The sequence below is a fragment of the Mytilus californianus genome, unplaced genomic scaffold (genome assembly GCF_021869535.1).
Source record: "Mytilus californianus isolate M0D057914Y unplaced genomic scaffold, xbMytCali1.0.p SCAF_1, whole genome shotgun sequence".
In the NCBI taxonomy this organism is placed as follows: Eukaryota; Metazoa; Mollusca; class Bivalvia; order Mytilida; family Mytilidae; genus Mytilus; species Mytilus californianus.
Genome location: NW_026262581.1, coordinates 49,753,940 through 49,767,394, shown reverse-complemented (window position 1 = coordinate 49,767,394; position 13,455 = coordinate 49,753,940). Strand labels below are relative to the sequence as shown.

Genomic DNA, 13,455 nt, shown 5'->3' with positions numbered 1-13,455 from the left:
ATGAAAGAGTTCTGTTGAAGTCAAATATGGGGCTATCGTGATCTTGCTGTAAGTTGAAAGTCCAAAAAAATGTGTAGAGGGTATCTGGACCCTAATTTTTGGTGCTGACCCTCATGTTCATCTTATGATTTATTCAAAAACGTTTCTCCCTCATGCAAGTTGTAGCTTATTCAAGATATTGGGACAGAATTGTAGAAAAAAAAGATATCTTCAGAAACCGTATTTAGCTAGTTAATTTCTGTAAAGGGTTTAGAATGGGTATTTTTCTTCATCTATGCATGAACATTTCAAATTTGTCCAAATTAATGTTAACGCATGTATTTTGGTTATTTGTGCGATTGAATTGCTATCTATTCTCATTGACAAAGTCAAACCTGCTACAAATAAAGGCAACAGTAGTATATCGCTGTTCAAAAGTCATAAATCGATTAAGAGAAAACAAATCCGGGTTACAAACTAAAACCGAATGAACTATTAGAGGAAAACAACTGAACAACAAGAACACTGAACTGCAACAAAAACAAACGCCAACATACATATATTTGATAACAACTGCCATATTCCTGACTTTGTACATGACATTTTAAGAAAAAATGGTGGGTTGAACCTGGTTTTATGGTTAGCTAAACCTCCTGCTTATATGGCAATGTTAAAAAATATTGCTAAAATGACAACACTATGTGACAGGAATACAGTACAAACAAACGCAAGAACACTCAGTACAAAAAAATGCATAAATAGATAATATGATAGTACATTACAACATGTAAATCGCAGAATAACAACGGACATCTCCCATTAACGACAGCACAGGACACCACAAACTGCGCGTCACATGAATGGGTCAACACCACAAAAAGTAACGTATTTTTGTGACGTATATATAATCTTGCAAATTCATACAATTATATGGAACGAAATCCAAAAATTCACAATTATTTTCACAATACTAGTCCAAATAATTATCAAGATTATGACGGTTTTGAAAAGCTATTTTAAATTAATGTTGTGACGACGTCATAATTATTTGGACTAACACAATACTTATCCATGGAAAATGGAAATTAACTCGACTATACTGACAAATAAGACATATGTGAAATGTACCGAAAATGCAGAATTCAAACCACAAACGATAAGACATAACAAAGATCATTGCTATTAAGTGGACATTTGTCTTGTCAGGTCTACTCTTGTCCTGCTGAAGTAAGACTTTTGAATTTTTAATCTCAATTCAAATATTACCTCTCATGCATAAGGTCAGTTTTCTCTGGGCCCGAAGGTAACCTTTATTTACAAGTTTGACTGTATACTTCTCCTTTGAATCAATTTTTCCATACTTGTGGGTCCCATGATATTTACTGTGCATTTTTCTCAGGAACTACAATTCAGAGCTTCATGAAATTTGGTATCAGCCCCATATTATGCAACTGGAGGGTTTGGCGCCAGCAAACTAGTTTAACCTTGCCACATTCTGTATGTACTTGTCCCAAGTCAGGATCCTGTAGTTAACTGATTGTCGTTGGTTCATGGCTGCCATATTTGTTTTTCATAAATTGTTTCGTTATAAATCAGGCAGTTAGTTTTCTCAAATGAATTGTTTCATATATTTTCAAGCCGGGGCCTTTTATAGCCGACTATATGGTATGGGATTTTTTCGTTGTTGAAGCCGTACTGCTACCTATAATTGCTTACATCCACTTCATTTGAACATTGGTAGATAGTTCTCTCATTGGCAATCATACCACATCTCCTTATTTTTATTGTCTCGCCTGAGAGACATAGGGATTGCTTTTCCGGCTACGGCTGCGGTGAAGGCGTCAACAATTGTTAAGTTTTCTGCTTAAGTTAGTTTGATAGGAAATACTTGTAAAGATCATTGATATTTTGTATGAAGATGCATTACTATCAGTACATATCAGTTTGACGACACTTTTGAGGCCCTGCCCCGTAGGCGATAGTCCAGGGACTTTGATTTAATTATCAATTTTAAATGTTAAGTTTTCAGCTTAGTATAGATTGATAGGAACTACTTACAATTGACAATATTTTCTATAAATTTACATTGCTGTATGTACATCTCATTTGTCAACCATTTTGAAGCCCTACCCACTAGGTTACAAGAGCGCAATTATTTGTTTACATTTAACCGGCCAGTTTTTTACCCCAAGATGGTACTCAGAATAGAATCCTGTAAGCCTTCTGATTGGATGATATAGAATTCGAATTACTATTAATCGAAAGCTTATCCAATTAGGTTTAAAAAATCTAGGAAATCAAATTCACATTTTGCAAAGTATAGAAAATATCTTCCATTTCTGCACGTCGGAGCCATTAAAAATATGCCTTTTTCATTTAGCGAAAAAAATAGACGATCTTTTTCAACTGCATTTTAATTCAATTTTTGCCTCATGACCATATATATTTTTTTAGTTGTAATGCAACACTGGTATTTCTAGTAACAGGAACTGCTACCCGTTTTTCCCTAGTTTGTGTAGTCTTTGAGAAAAAAAATACGGAACACCACTGGTACCCTATGGAAAATGCATTACGAATAATTGCGCTCTTGTAACCACTAGCTGGTCCAGCGACTTTGAATTAATTAGCATGCAATGTTGATTATATTAATGTGAGCATGCTATACTGTGTGATGCTATTTGAGATTCAGCCCTCCTCAACATACTTAAATTTTTAACAATTAATGGCGATGTATGAAATTTTTGATGCAATTATTAGGGAACTACAAATAAGAACGTCCCGAAATTTTATCTCAGCCTTAATGTGATACATTTATAAAAAATAGGAGGTGTGGTATGATTGCTAATGAGACAACTATAAATCAGAGTTCAAATGACCGACATAAAAGCAATTATAGATCACCGTGTAGCCTCCAACAATGAGAAAAACTCGTACTGTACAGTCATATTCATGTTGTATACAAAAGCTGTCAAGACAAATGTGAAACAATTCAAACGAAGAAAACTAATTGCCCAAATTTATACAATACAAATATGACAAACATGAACCAACAATAACCACCGAATTACATGCTCGTGACTTGGGACAGGCACTTAAAGAATGTGGCTCGGTTTAAAATGTTTGTGAGCGCTCAACCCTCCCCTAACCTGGGACAGTGGTGTAACAGCACAACATAAGAACAAACTGTAAAAATCAGTTTGAAATGGCTTAACTTGATAAATAGGTACAAGCATGCTATAATGTGTGATGCATCCAGATTCACCCCCCCCCCCCTCTTCAACTTTGAAAATTTCTAAGGAACTACAATTAGAGCTGTCTGAAATTTGTTATCAAGATTCATGTGGACATGCAATACCGTTTGGTGCATTTTTCTATCCATTGCTCTTCAACTTCTAGTTAACTGAATACATAAAACGGCGGTATAATAGTGAGTCTATTTGGATTTTATTTTTAAACATACATATTCGACTGCCATTTTAAGTATGGATTGATTGATAGGTGTTTAACGCCACTTTCAACACTATTGCGCTATTTCATGGTGTCAGTTTTTATTGGTGGAGGAATCTGGAGTGCTGGGAAAGAACCAACGACCTTTGGAAGGAAAACTGACAATTCTTTTCAATCAAGATTGGAGTCGAGCGTACCTGCCTCCTGTGGGAATCGAACTCACAACTTCAGTGTTCTTTATGTCATATATGTATGGATGAGATTAGCTGCAATATATAAAGATAGTTTAAGTTTACTATTTTCTCTTAAAAATCTACTATGAAGTTGTTTTATATGTGTACTCAAATATCTATTTTTGTCATTTTATTGCAAAAGGGATCAGTAAAAGGAAGCGGACCTACACTGTGCACTACCACGAAAAATTATTACGGAGGAAGAATATCTGGAGTGATTGGTGTTAAAGTGCAACCTGCCATTGTATTTGAATATACTGCTTTGACTTCCGTTACACTTACCACAACTTCTAACTTCACTGTAGCTTTCCTTGGTACATCAAATGGACACTTGAAAAAGGTAACATTTCTTTGTAGACCACAGCATGACCCCTTTTTAGCTCACCTGGCCTTAAAAGCCAAGTCAGCTTTTCTCATCACTTAGCGTTCGTCGCCTGTCGTCATCGTCTGTTAACTTTTACAAAAATCTTCTCCTCTGAAACTACTGGGCCACATTTAACCAAACTTGGCCACAATCATCATTGGGTTATTTTGTTTATAAAATGTGTTCAATGACACCGCCTGCCAACCAAGATGGTTGACATGGCTAAAAAAAGAACAAATGGATAAAATGCAAGTTTTAAATAGAGAAATTCTGACAGTAGCAAAAACGTTAAGAATGCTGAGCTCTACTTATTGTCTATTGGCGTCAAAACTTTAAGACGACTCAAATGACGAAATTTGCCATTTTTTAAATATTTTTTTCCTATTGTCCAGAAAATTATAATAGATAGACAGAAAATTTAAAAAGCAAAAATGATCAGCAAAACAAGATCTACAACTGAGTCAGCATGGTCAAAATCTTCAGACGTCTCTTTATTAGAGTTATTGCCCTTTAATGACGAATTTTACTCATTTTTTTGCGTTGTTGTCATTAAAAACTATAACAGATAAATAGAAACAATATTAAACAAAAACGATTAACAATACAAGATCTACAAATAAGTCAAACATAACCAAAATGGTTAGTCGACACCGTATTGAAGTTATTGCTCTTTAGTGACGATTTTCCCTATTATTGGCTATTATATTGAAAATGTTATAGATAGATAAAAACTTAAAATAACACAAATGATCAACAACACAAGATCAACAAATGAGCAAAATGGCTGATATCTTAGGTAGACTCGTTTTGGAGTTATTGCCCTTTAATGGTATTTTTTTTTAAATTTTTGCAATTTTGCCTATTATCTTGAAAACTATGATAGATAAATAGAAATTTTGAAAAAGTAAAAATTATCAGCAGGATAAGATCTACAAATATGTCAACATTACTGAAATTGTCAGTTAACTCTTGATAGAGTTGCTCCCCTTTCATGCTGATTTTTACTAAAAAAATACCATTGTTGAAAATGCAGGTGAGCGACACAGTCGCTTTAGAGCCTTTTGTTTTAATCCAAATTTTTATTTTGAGTATCACAATTCCCAGTTAAAAAAATGACTACAAAGACAAAAAAATGTATGTTATTATTTATCTAAATTCAATGAAAACAGGGCAAATTCTGTTTGTTTTTATAATCAGATATATATATATATATATATATATATATATATATATTTGGTAATTAATTAATAATAAGATCTATTTTGTTACATCTTGTGATCCGTTTATTTGGCAATCGCCAATGGCAGTCAGCAGGGTTTAAGAACATCAGTTGTTCGACCTGCTAGTCAAATGCGTTTTGTTAAAATATACTTTTTCACTCATTTGGTCTTTTGGAAAATGTTGTTTGTGCTGTATAAGAACGCAATCATAGGTTTGAACGTTGTTTTCAATTTAGACTTGTATATATACATATATATATAAACAAGTCGATAAAAACCGCAATTTTTATACATGTGCATGTAAAACAAAATTTTGTTGTAGAGGGGTCTAAATACAGCACAAAAAACATTTTCCAAAAGACCAAAAAGTGAAAAAAGTATGTTTTAACATAACGCATTTGACTAACAGGTCGAACAACTGATGTTCTTAAACCCTGCTGACTGCCATTGGCGATTGCGAAATAAATTGATCACAAGATGTAACAAAGTGGATCTTTATATTAATTTAATACCAAATAGAAAAAAATAAACTTGCGGCAAAGATGGTAAACCACAAACATGAGGTGCTAAAATTTGTACACCATATCCGGATTTCGACAATTAATGTCTCTTCAGTGATGTTAGGGATCGAAAAGTATTTGGAAGGCCATATAATTTACCTCAATTTAGGATAGACTCTTGAATTTTAAAGAGTCGAAATAGGATGAACGGATTATATAAACCAGAGGGAAAACATAATACAAGCCCAAACGAAATAAATATATACATGTCTAAATTGAAAACAACACTCAAACCTATGATTGCGTTGGTTAAAAACCGCAATTTTTATACGTGTTCATGTAAAACAAATGTCGTTGTAGAGGGGTCTAAATACAGTACAAACAACATTTTCCATGTGTCGACAATAATATCTTTTATCATGACGTTTTTTATACCTGAAAACCTATCTGACTTGAATATGTTAGTGATGTTTTGTTCTAATTTGGGTGTAAATGTTTTATATGAAAAACTTTACAAAAATTGTTCTTCAAAACTTTCTTACATGTTTAAGCATCAACTTGAAACACTTTTATCTTGAAATCATGGACTTTTTATAATGTATAAGGGTCCGAATAGGACCCTTCCTGCATCTTTTCCTTTTTGAAAGTATAATGAAATTGAAATATAAAATTTTTAAGCAATGTTTGCAACAAAGTTGCCAAATGAATGTTTTCTGTTTCATGCTTTTGACAAGGTGATGTCGCATCTTCCTAAAGCAGCGTAGCCCATTCTTTATTTTGAGGTTTTTTTTTATTTTTATAATGTGAGATTGGGTTATTTTAGTTTTGCTATCTAATTTTCTCTTCTTTCAACATAAATATAGTATCTTGAAGTTTAAAGGAGAAATCGACCATGGACTTCAAACACCTGTTATTTTAGGATTTAATTCAGCAGAATAAAATCCAGTAAAATTAAATCAAATAACATTAAACCAAAGATAATTGTATCATTATGATGAGAGTAAATAGTGAAATAAAAGTACAGAATCGGTATTTAAATTCCCTATTGCATCCATAGCTTTTTATTCAGCTCCAGTACTTTTTCAGTCTGTTCTTTTTATTGATAGTATATAAACGTAAACAAAAAAAAAAAAAAAAAAAAAAGGAATTGTATGCATATTGTGACGATCTCAAAAAAAATAATGAAATGATATTGTTTTCTTCGACTGTTTTCTTTTAACTCTATAAAATAGTGAATATTTACAAGGATGTTTATTTTTGTTGCTAATTTCGCAGTTAATATTAAAAGAAGTATATTCCTTCCTGAATTTTAAGGAAGAGCAGAACCAGGAACAAGTAAAACATGAAATTATAACTCACTAATTGGTTTGGATACGACAAAAATAAAGCACTTTACAATACTTCCTTATCTAGAATGTTGAAATTATTTATATTTTTCTTGACATGCATGTTAAATGGCAATGTACTAATTTATATTGTTCGACTTTGTAGATCGTGATAGAGAACAAGACTTTAGCAAAAGAATATGACCAAGACCTGGTCATAGACAAGGGAAGTCCTATAAACCAGGATACATTCTATGACTTTGACCATAGAAATCTATATCTAACAAGTCAGAGATTGGTAGGTATTCTTGGCTGTCACCTTCTATACCACTTTCTTTAAACCCATGATGTATGCTGAAATTTGAACTCTCCAAAATTTGTATTCCTTGATGTTTGTCAATCCGACCAAACTTTAAATACTTTTTGGGCTTTTCCCCCATCAGTAAATAAAATAAAGTGGTCAACTACCAACATAGTATATGTTAAATAAACATATACTATGTTGGTAGTTGACCACTTTATTTCAAAAAAGCAATATTAGACATAAGGATTAGACACAAGTTATTCAAACATAGATATTCTTCTCCATAGGTTTAAGTAGTTTACTTATATGAAAATAATTGATGGTGTGTTTTAACATCTTTGACCTAAACACAAGGTACATAACAAAACTACATTGTAAGCAATATCATTTTTCTCCTCTGTGTTTAGAAGAAAAAAGATGTCATTTCAGCACAAGAGCCCAATTATTTGTTTATATTTTACCGGAATTTTTGTTAATCCAAAATGATACTCAGAATAGAATCATGTGCTGCTTACACTGAATATACAGGATTGAAAATACTTTTAATCGAAAGCTTGTTCATTTAGGTTTTAAAAAATCCAGAAAATCAAATTCATAGTGTACAAAGTAAAGAAAATATTTTAGATTTCTGTACGTAGGAGCCATTACAAAATTGCTTTTTTCACCAAGCGAAAAAAAAAATTAGACTTAGTTTTTCAACTCCATTTTAAGTCAACTTTTGCTACATGAGCATATGCATTTTTTTTGCTGTTATACAACGCTGACAGTTCTAGTAACGGTAACTGCTACCCGTTTTTTTCAAGTTTGTGTAGTCTTTAAGAAATACAATATGGAACACCACTGGTACCCTAAGGAAAACCCATTACGAATAATTTCGCTCTTGTAACCTTACATGACTTAAGAGTTAGATTTCAGTGTATATGGATGTCTTACAGGCAGTTTTGATATTTAACCACCATTTAAATGTACATTTTGATTCCATCATACAATCTTGATCGTAAGAATTCCTACTTGAAATTGTAATTTTATTTTATACACATATCTAAAACCAGTTGATTGTATCAAGAATTTCTGAAATTGCATGTGTGGATTGACTCTTCAAATTAACTTTTTAGGTTGCGAAGGTATCTGTAGAAAATTGTGGACAGTATGCCAGTTGTACGACATGTTTAGCCAGTAAAGATCCATTTTGTGGCTGGTGTACCTTAGAAACTAGGTAATATAACATGCTTTTATGGAACACAATTTGAAATATAACTGATCTTTTCAAATATGGTTATACATGTATTAAAAATAATTGAAAAATTAAATAATATTTCTGAATATCAGTAAGTATCATTTTCTTTTTAAAATATCTTACAAAACAGACCCTGTTAGATGTTTAAAGCTAATCCACTACACTCGTAAAAATGTTACACAACAGCACAAATGATACCTCTAATATCCAAGTGAGATAACAAAACATTAAGCCCATAACTATGTGATGTTATGTTTAAAACCTAGCAAATGTGCCACAAGAAGTTAAGTCTGCACAATTAATTATATCTTTCAATTGAATACCAGTTTTAAATGCTGTCATGTTGAAGCTTATCATATCCTATGAGATGTCTATGCCTCCTAGTTTAAACACACTTGTAATCCGCATGGACAAGGTATCAATATCTCCACTTATAACTCGGATTCTTTATGCAAATAAACATCTACAGTTTAAACAATACACATTGTTTCATCAAAAACAATAGGTTCAAGTTTAATCATATTTTATTTGCAAAATATCTCAAAAAGGATTAAACACAAGTTATTCAAACTTAGATCTTCTTCTCCATAGGTTTAAGTAGTTTACTTATATGAAAATAATTGATAGTGTGTTTTAACATCTTTGTCCTAAACACAAGGTACCTAACAAAACTACATTGTAAGTAGGATTCTTTAGGAAATAACATCATTAGAACCCAGGTTTCAAAATCCAACCAAAAATAAATCCCCATTCCAATTATGTTCATATCTAGGTACAGAATGTTTAATAGTATATAACTCTAGCATAAATCTTTTAACTAATGCATGCTGTCCATATTATGTGCAGACTAAACTGGCCAAAAAGTCTAAAACAATGGAAAGTGTTAACATTATTGTAGCAAACTTTACCCATTCTTTTATTATAAGTATTATATTGTTTATTCGTTGAATTATTACAGGATTTCATAAGAACTGAAATTGTACATTAGTTGTTTATCTCATTTTCCCGGACTCTATAGACAGGTTTTTCCGATTATCTGCCTTAGTTTGTGACTCGACTCATAGGCGTCGTCGTAGTAGCGATCGGCATTACAACCGTGAAAAGAATATAATCAAGATATACATCTATTTCCCAGACCACATATATTTAACGTAAACACAAGAATGTGAAGGCATACTTGACCTCGGCAAAATTATAAATGCTATAAACAATAAAGTAATAAGATAAGGAATGGACATTAAAATCATAAGTGTATTGCAGGCCAGGTGTTGTGTCCTTAAAATATAAATGTCATGACTGTACTTGATACGTTACACACGGGACATAATATATACGAATACTAATACCAGGTAACATATTGATTATAATCATTTGGTAATCATAATATTGATTATTATAACACATTTATAAATAAAACTAAATTTTCTTGTCGGGTCGAATGTTTTTTTTATCAGAAAAACCAGGTGCAATTTTATCAAATCATAGAAATTTCTGTGGTCAGACCTATAATCAGACAGTCCTAAAATTCAACAATCCTCTAATCCGACGGTCCAATAATTCGACAGCCCGTTTTCTCCGACGCGCGGTTACTTGTGTCTGCTGAAAAATATACCTATAGACATGTACCGTTTGATGATAAACTTTTTAACAGAGACGAGAGTTTTGTGCTAGTGGTTCGACTCACGTATACTGCTCAAAATTGAGTGACGTTTTCGTATTACTTTTGTCTCCGCATGAATTGCGTTATATGCTATTGATGCGTCGGGCCATATGTAGACTTAACTTTGCGATTAAAATGGGCTGAAGAAGTTTTGAACTTTCACGACCCATGTAATCATATATTTACTAGGTGTTCGATTCCAATTTCTTTTGCAGAAAATTACTCGACATAAAACTACAAGTATGCATAGTATAACATCATGCTCCGACCGGCCCATGCTTAAAATAAATGAATGTCATTTAACCACAAAAGACTCCAACGTGTAAATTCAATGCGATGATTAGTTGTTTTACAAGCGTCATTTAGTGTTTTGCCAACTCCCCTCTCCACCATCCAAAAACAGATGTCTCGTATATTTTCATCCTGAATCTATAAAAGACCCTTTTATAAATCCTTGAATGTATATAACACAGTGAAATACAGTATTACAGTATTAAATTAAGGATGAATATCGGACCGTCGGACTACTGAACTTTCGGCGGGTTGTCGGATTATAGCTACGCTTCCGTAGGTTCTAGTAAACTATTTGATTACCAAGACCTTTGAAAAATCCTTTCTAATGTGTAAAATTATATATTTAATGCACAGAATATTCTACCATGTCTACTGAGGAAAGTTCAAAGTAAGTTTCAACAGAAGTTACTGTATACGTTGTATAAAGAAAGTAAAGTGAATACATACTATAAGCACACAGGCCTACATATATGGACCATTAAGACGAGGCTTATAGGGAAGGGCCCTTAATAGTAAGTTTTGCTGGGAATTGTCTATGGATGCAGCTGTTTGTAAAACCTTTAAGGTTTTCAGCAAGAACTGGCAACCAGGAATAAAATATTTTACAAGCCTTACTTTTCGAAATATGGAAGCGCCGTCCCAAATAACCAAATATCAAACTAAGTTTCTCTTCTTATATTTGAAGCGTTTCCCTCAGTTTTAGTTTGTAACCCGGATTTGTTTTTATCTCTATCGATTTTGAGTTTCGAACAGCGGTATACTACTGTTGCCTTTATTTAACCTCATCAGTACGATCGAGCAACAGCTGATCTGCAATATCGTAGTTGAAAATTAAAATTGTGTAGTAAATCCACTAAAGTAAAGAAAATTAGTTACATAAGTATTCAATAAGGCGTCACTATCATTCATAATATTTCTATACGCGGACGTGGTTCCTCCCTTTTATTTAATTTTGAACTCTTTACACCTCTGTTAACAATATTTGGTTGATGTTGTCGGAATGTCTCTCAATTTTGCAGCATAAAGATAGTCGTCATGAATAAAAAAGCTCGTCTCTTCATACTGGGTTGATTTGCCTACAATTAAAACTACATGTAGCCTCGGGGAAGGTTTCAATTATTGTTATTATCTAAAGAAATGTGCAGGGAAGGATTTATGAGCGGTGCCTGGCCCCCCTTATGGAGATTCCTTTATGGTTAATCCAGACTTTTTACCGCTTCCACTACAAATTTTGTCTAGTTTGGGGGACCGACCCCCTCCCCCCCTCTTTTGAAAATCCTTGATCCGCATCTGATGTGTGGATCTTCTATACAAAAAGAGGCAGATGCACTGTAGTCATCGGATTAATTTTTATAGATTTATTAAAGTTTTTTCACTGTCGTTTCACGTCGTGTCAACATTCGTCTGCCAGTGTAATTTTACTGTCATAACAAGTCTTATTTAAAAAAACCGGATTGTGTGCAGTCGGCGCACCAACCAGAAAAAAAATGTCCGGACCATACAAATAACTGTTTATGCAAAGTTTTTCTGTTTATAACTTTGATCAACTCAAGTTTTGTTGGCTCGTCAGAAGGCATCAAATGAGACTTATATGGAATCAAACATGTGCAACTCGTTGTGTAATTTACATATTGATTTTTTCTACATCTGAAGTTTTTTACGATTATTTGTACAATTATTAACTGCACATGAAATGCCTCCACCTTTTTTTTAATAACTTTCGGCAGTATCCATAGCAAAATAAATAAGAAAATGAAAGAAATATAAATGTAAACAGAAAATCGATAATGTTTGATCAATACACGTGCCTTATTTTTCACGGTTGTAGTCGCTGATCGGTCACGTGAGAAGTTAATGGATGCGGCCATGTTTTCTAAGTCAATTATGGATTAACCCGTCTATACAAATCAATAGTTGGGTTTCTTGGTCAATGGGTGCATTCAGTAATCTTGCTTGTTTGAGATTGAATTTTTTTCAGGTTCATTACAAAGTATAGTGTTAAACAAAATTTCAGTAATGGGAAATATTTTCTGGGAAGCTATATCTTATACTCTGAAAGATTGGTAAACGTAAGATGTAAATGCAGCAACAGCCTAATCCAAAGGGTCAAACTGATAAATCTAATGACTTAATAATTTAGTCTAGAGGCAAACAAATCAATATCTTATTTTGATTCCAAATGATTATCACCAGTATTATCAAAAACAATTACTTCTGCTTAAAGACAACTATTGCGTCTATAAGTAATCATTGTTTATCTCCATTGTTCCAAAAATACTTCAATCATGAAATAGTATACTCAACTTAAACTGAATCAAGTCAAGCCATTGATCAAAGGATGATGTTTTTTCATGTTGATAAAAGTATTCACTGTCACTTATTTTATATGATTATTAAAAGTACAATTTGCTTCCATTTTTCTGTTAAATATGATTGGTTTTATTCAATGATATGAATATTTAAGATGTACTTTGAAATCAAACTGTTCCATGGCAGACCAAAGCTCAGACCGATGGAAAATTCTGACTAACTGTACTGCTATTGAAAACATCTCTCCACCAATGGCTTCCTCAACAGAGGATATTACGGTAACTATGCTTACTTGTTAAAATGTGAAGTCTAGGAGAGATCTTTTTTGCATGCATCTATCTATAATTGATAACAAATATTGAAAAAATTAAATTAAAAAAATTAAAAGTATTCAGGTTTTTGCAAACAAGCAAAAAAAGAAGAATTGACAAAATGTATATCAGTGTGGTCTCTCTTTGACTGTAGAAAAGACAGGAGCACATAGTTGATATATTTCTTGACCTGGTTAATGCTGCTTAAATTGTCAATATTTATGTGCAATTAATTAGTATATGTAACTAATTTAACCTTGCTTATTGCTGA

At 32.6% G+C, this 13,455-nt stretch overlaps 2 protein-coding genes across 3 annotated transcripts in view; both read left to right on the top strand.

The window, feature by feature from the left end:
• LOC127720583 (plexin A3-like) overlaps window positions 1–13,455 on the top strand; it is a 175,667-nt gene that overhangs the window by 4,411 nt on the left and 157,801 nt on the right. The window contains exons 3-6 of the mRNA XM_052227234.1: window positions 3,802–3,999; window positions 7,235–7,366; window positions 8,488–8,588; window positions 13,028–13,151. Coding sequence (XP_052083194.1) covers window positions 3,802–3,999; window positions 7,235–7,366; window positions 8,488–8,588; window positions 13,028–13,151 — 555 coding nt within the window. The remainder of the gene's footprint in view (window positions 1–3,801; window positions 4,000–7,234; window positions 7,367–8,487; window positions 8,589–13,027; window positions 13,152–13,455) is intronic.
• LOC127720527 (plexin-B-like) overlaps window positions 1–13,455 on the top strand; it is a 259,946-nt gene that overhangs the window by 177,963 nt on the left and 68,528 nt on the right. The gene's annotated exons all lie outside the window — the stretch shown is intronic.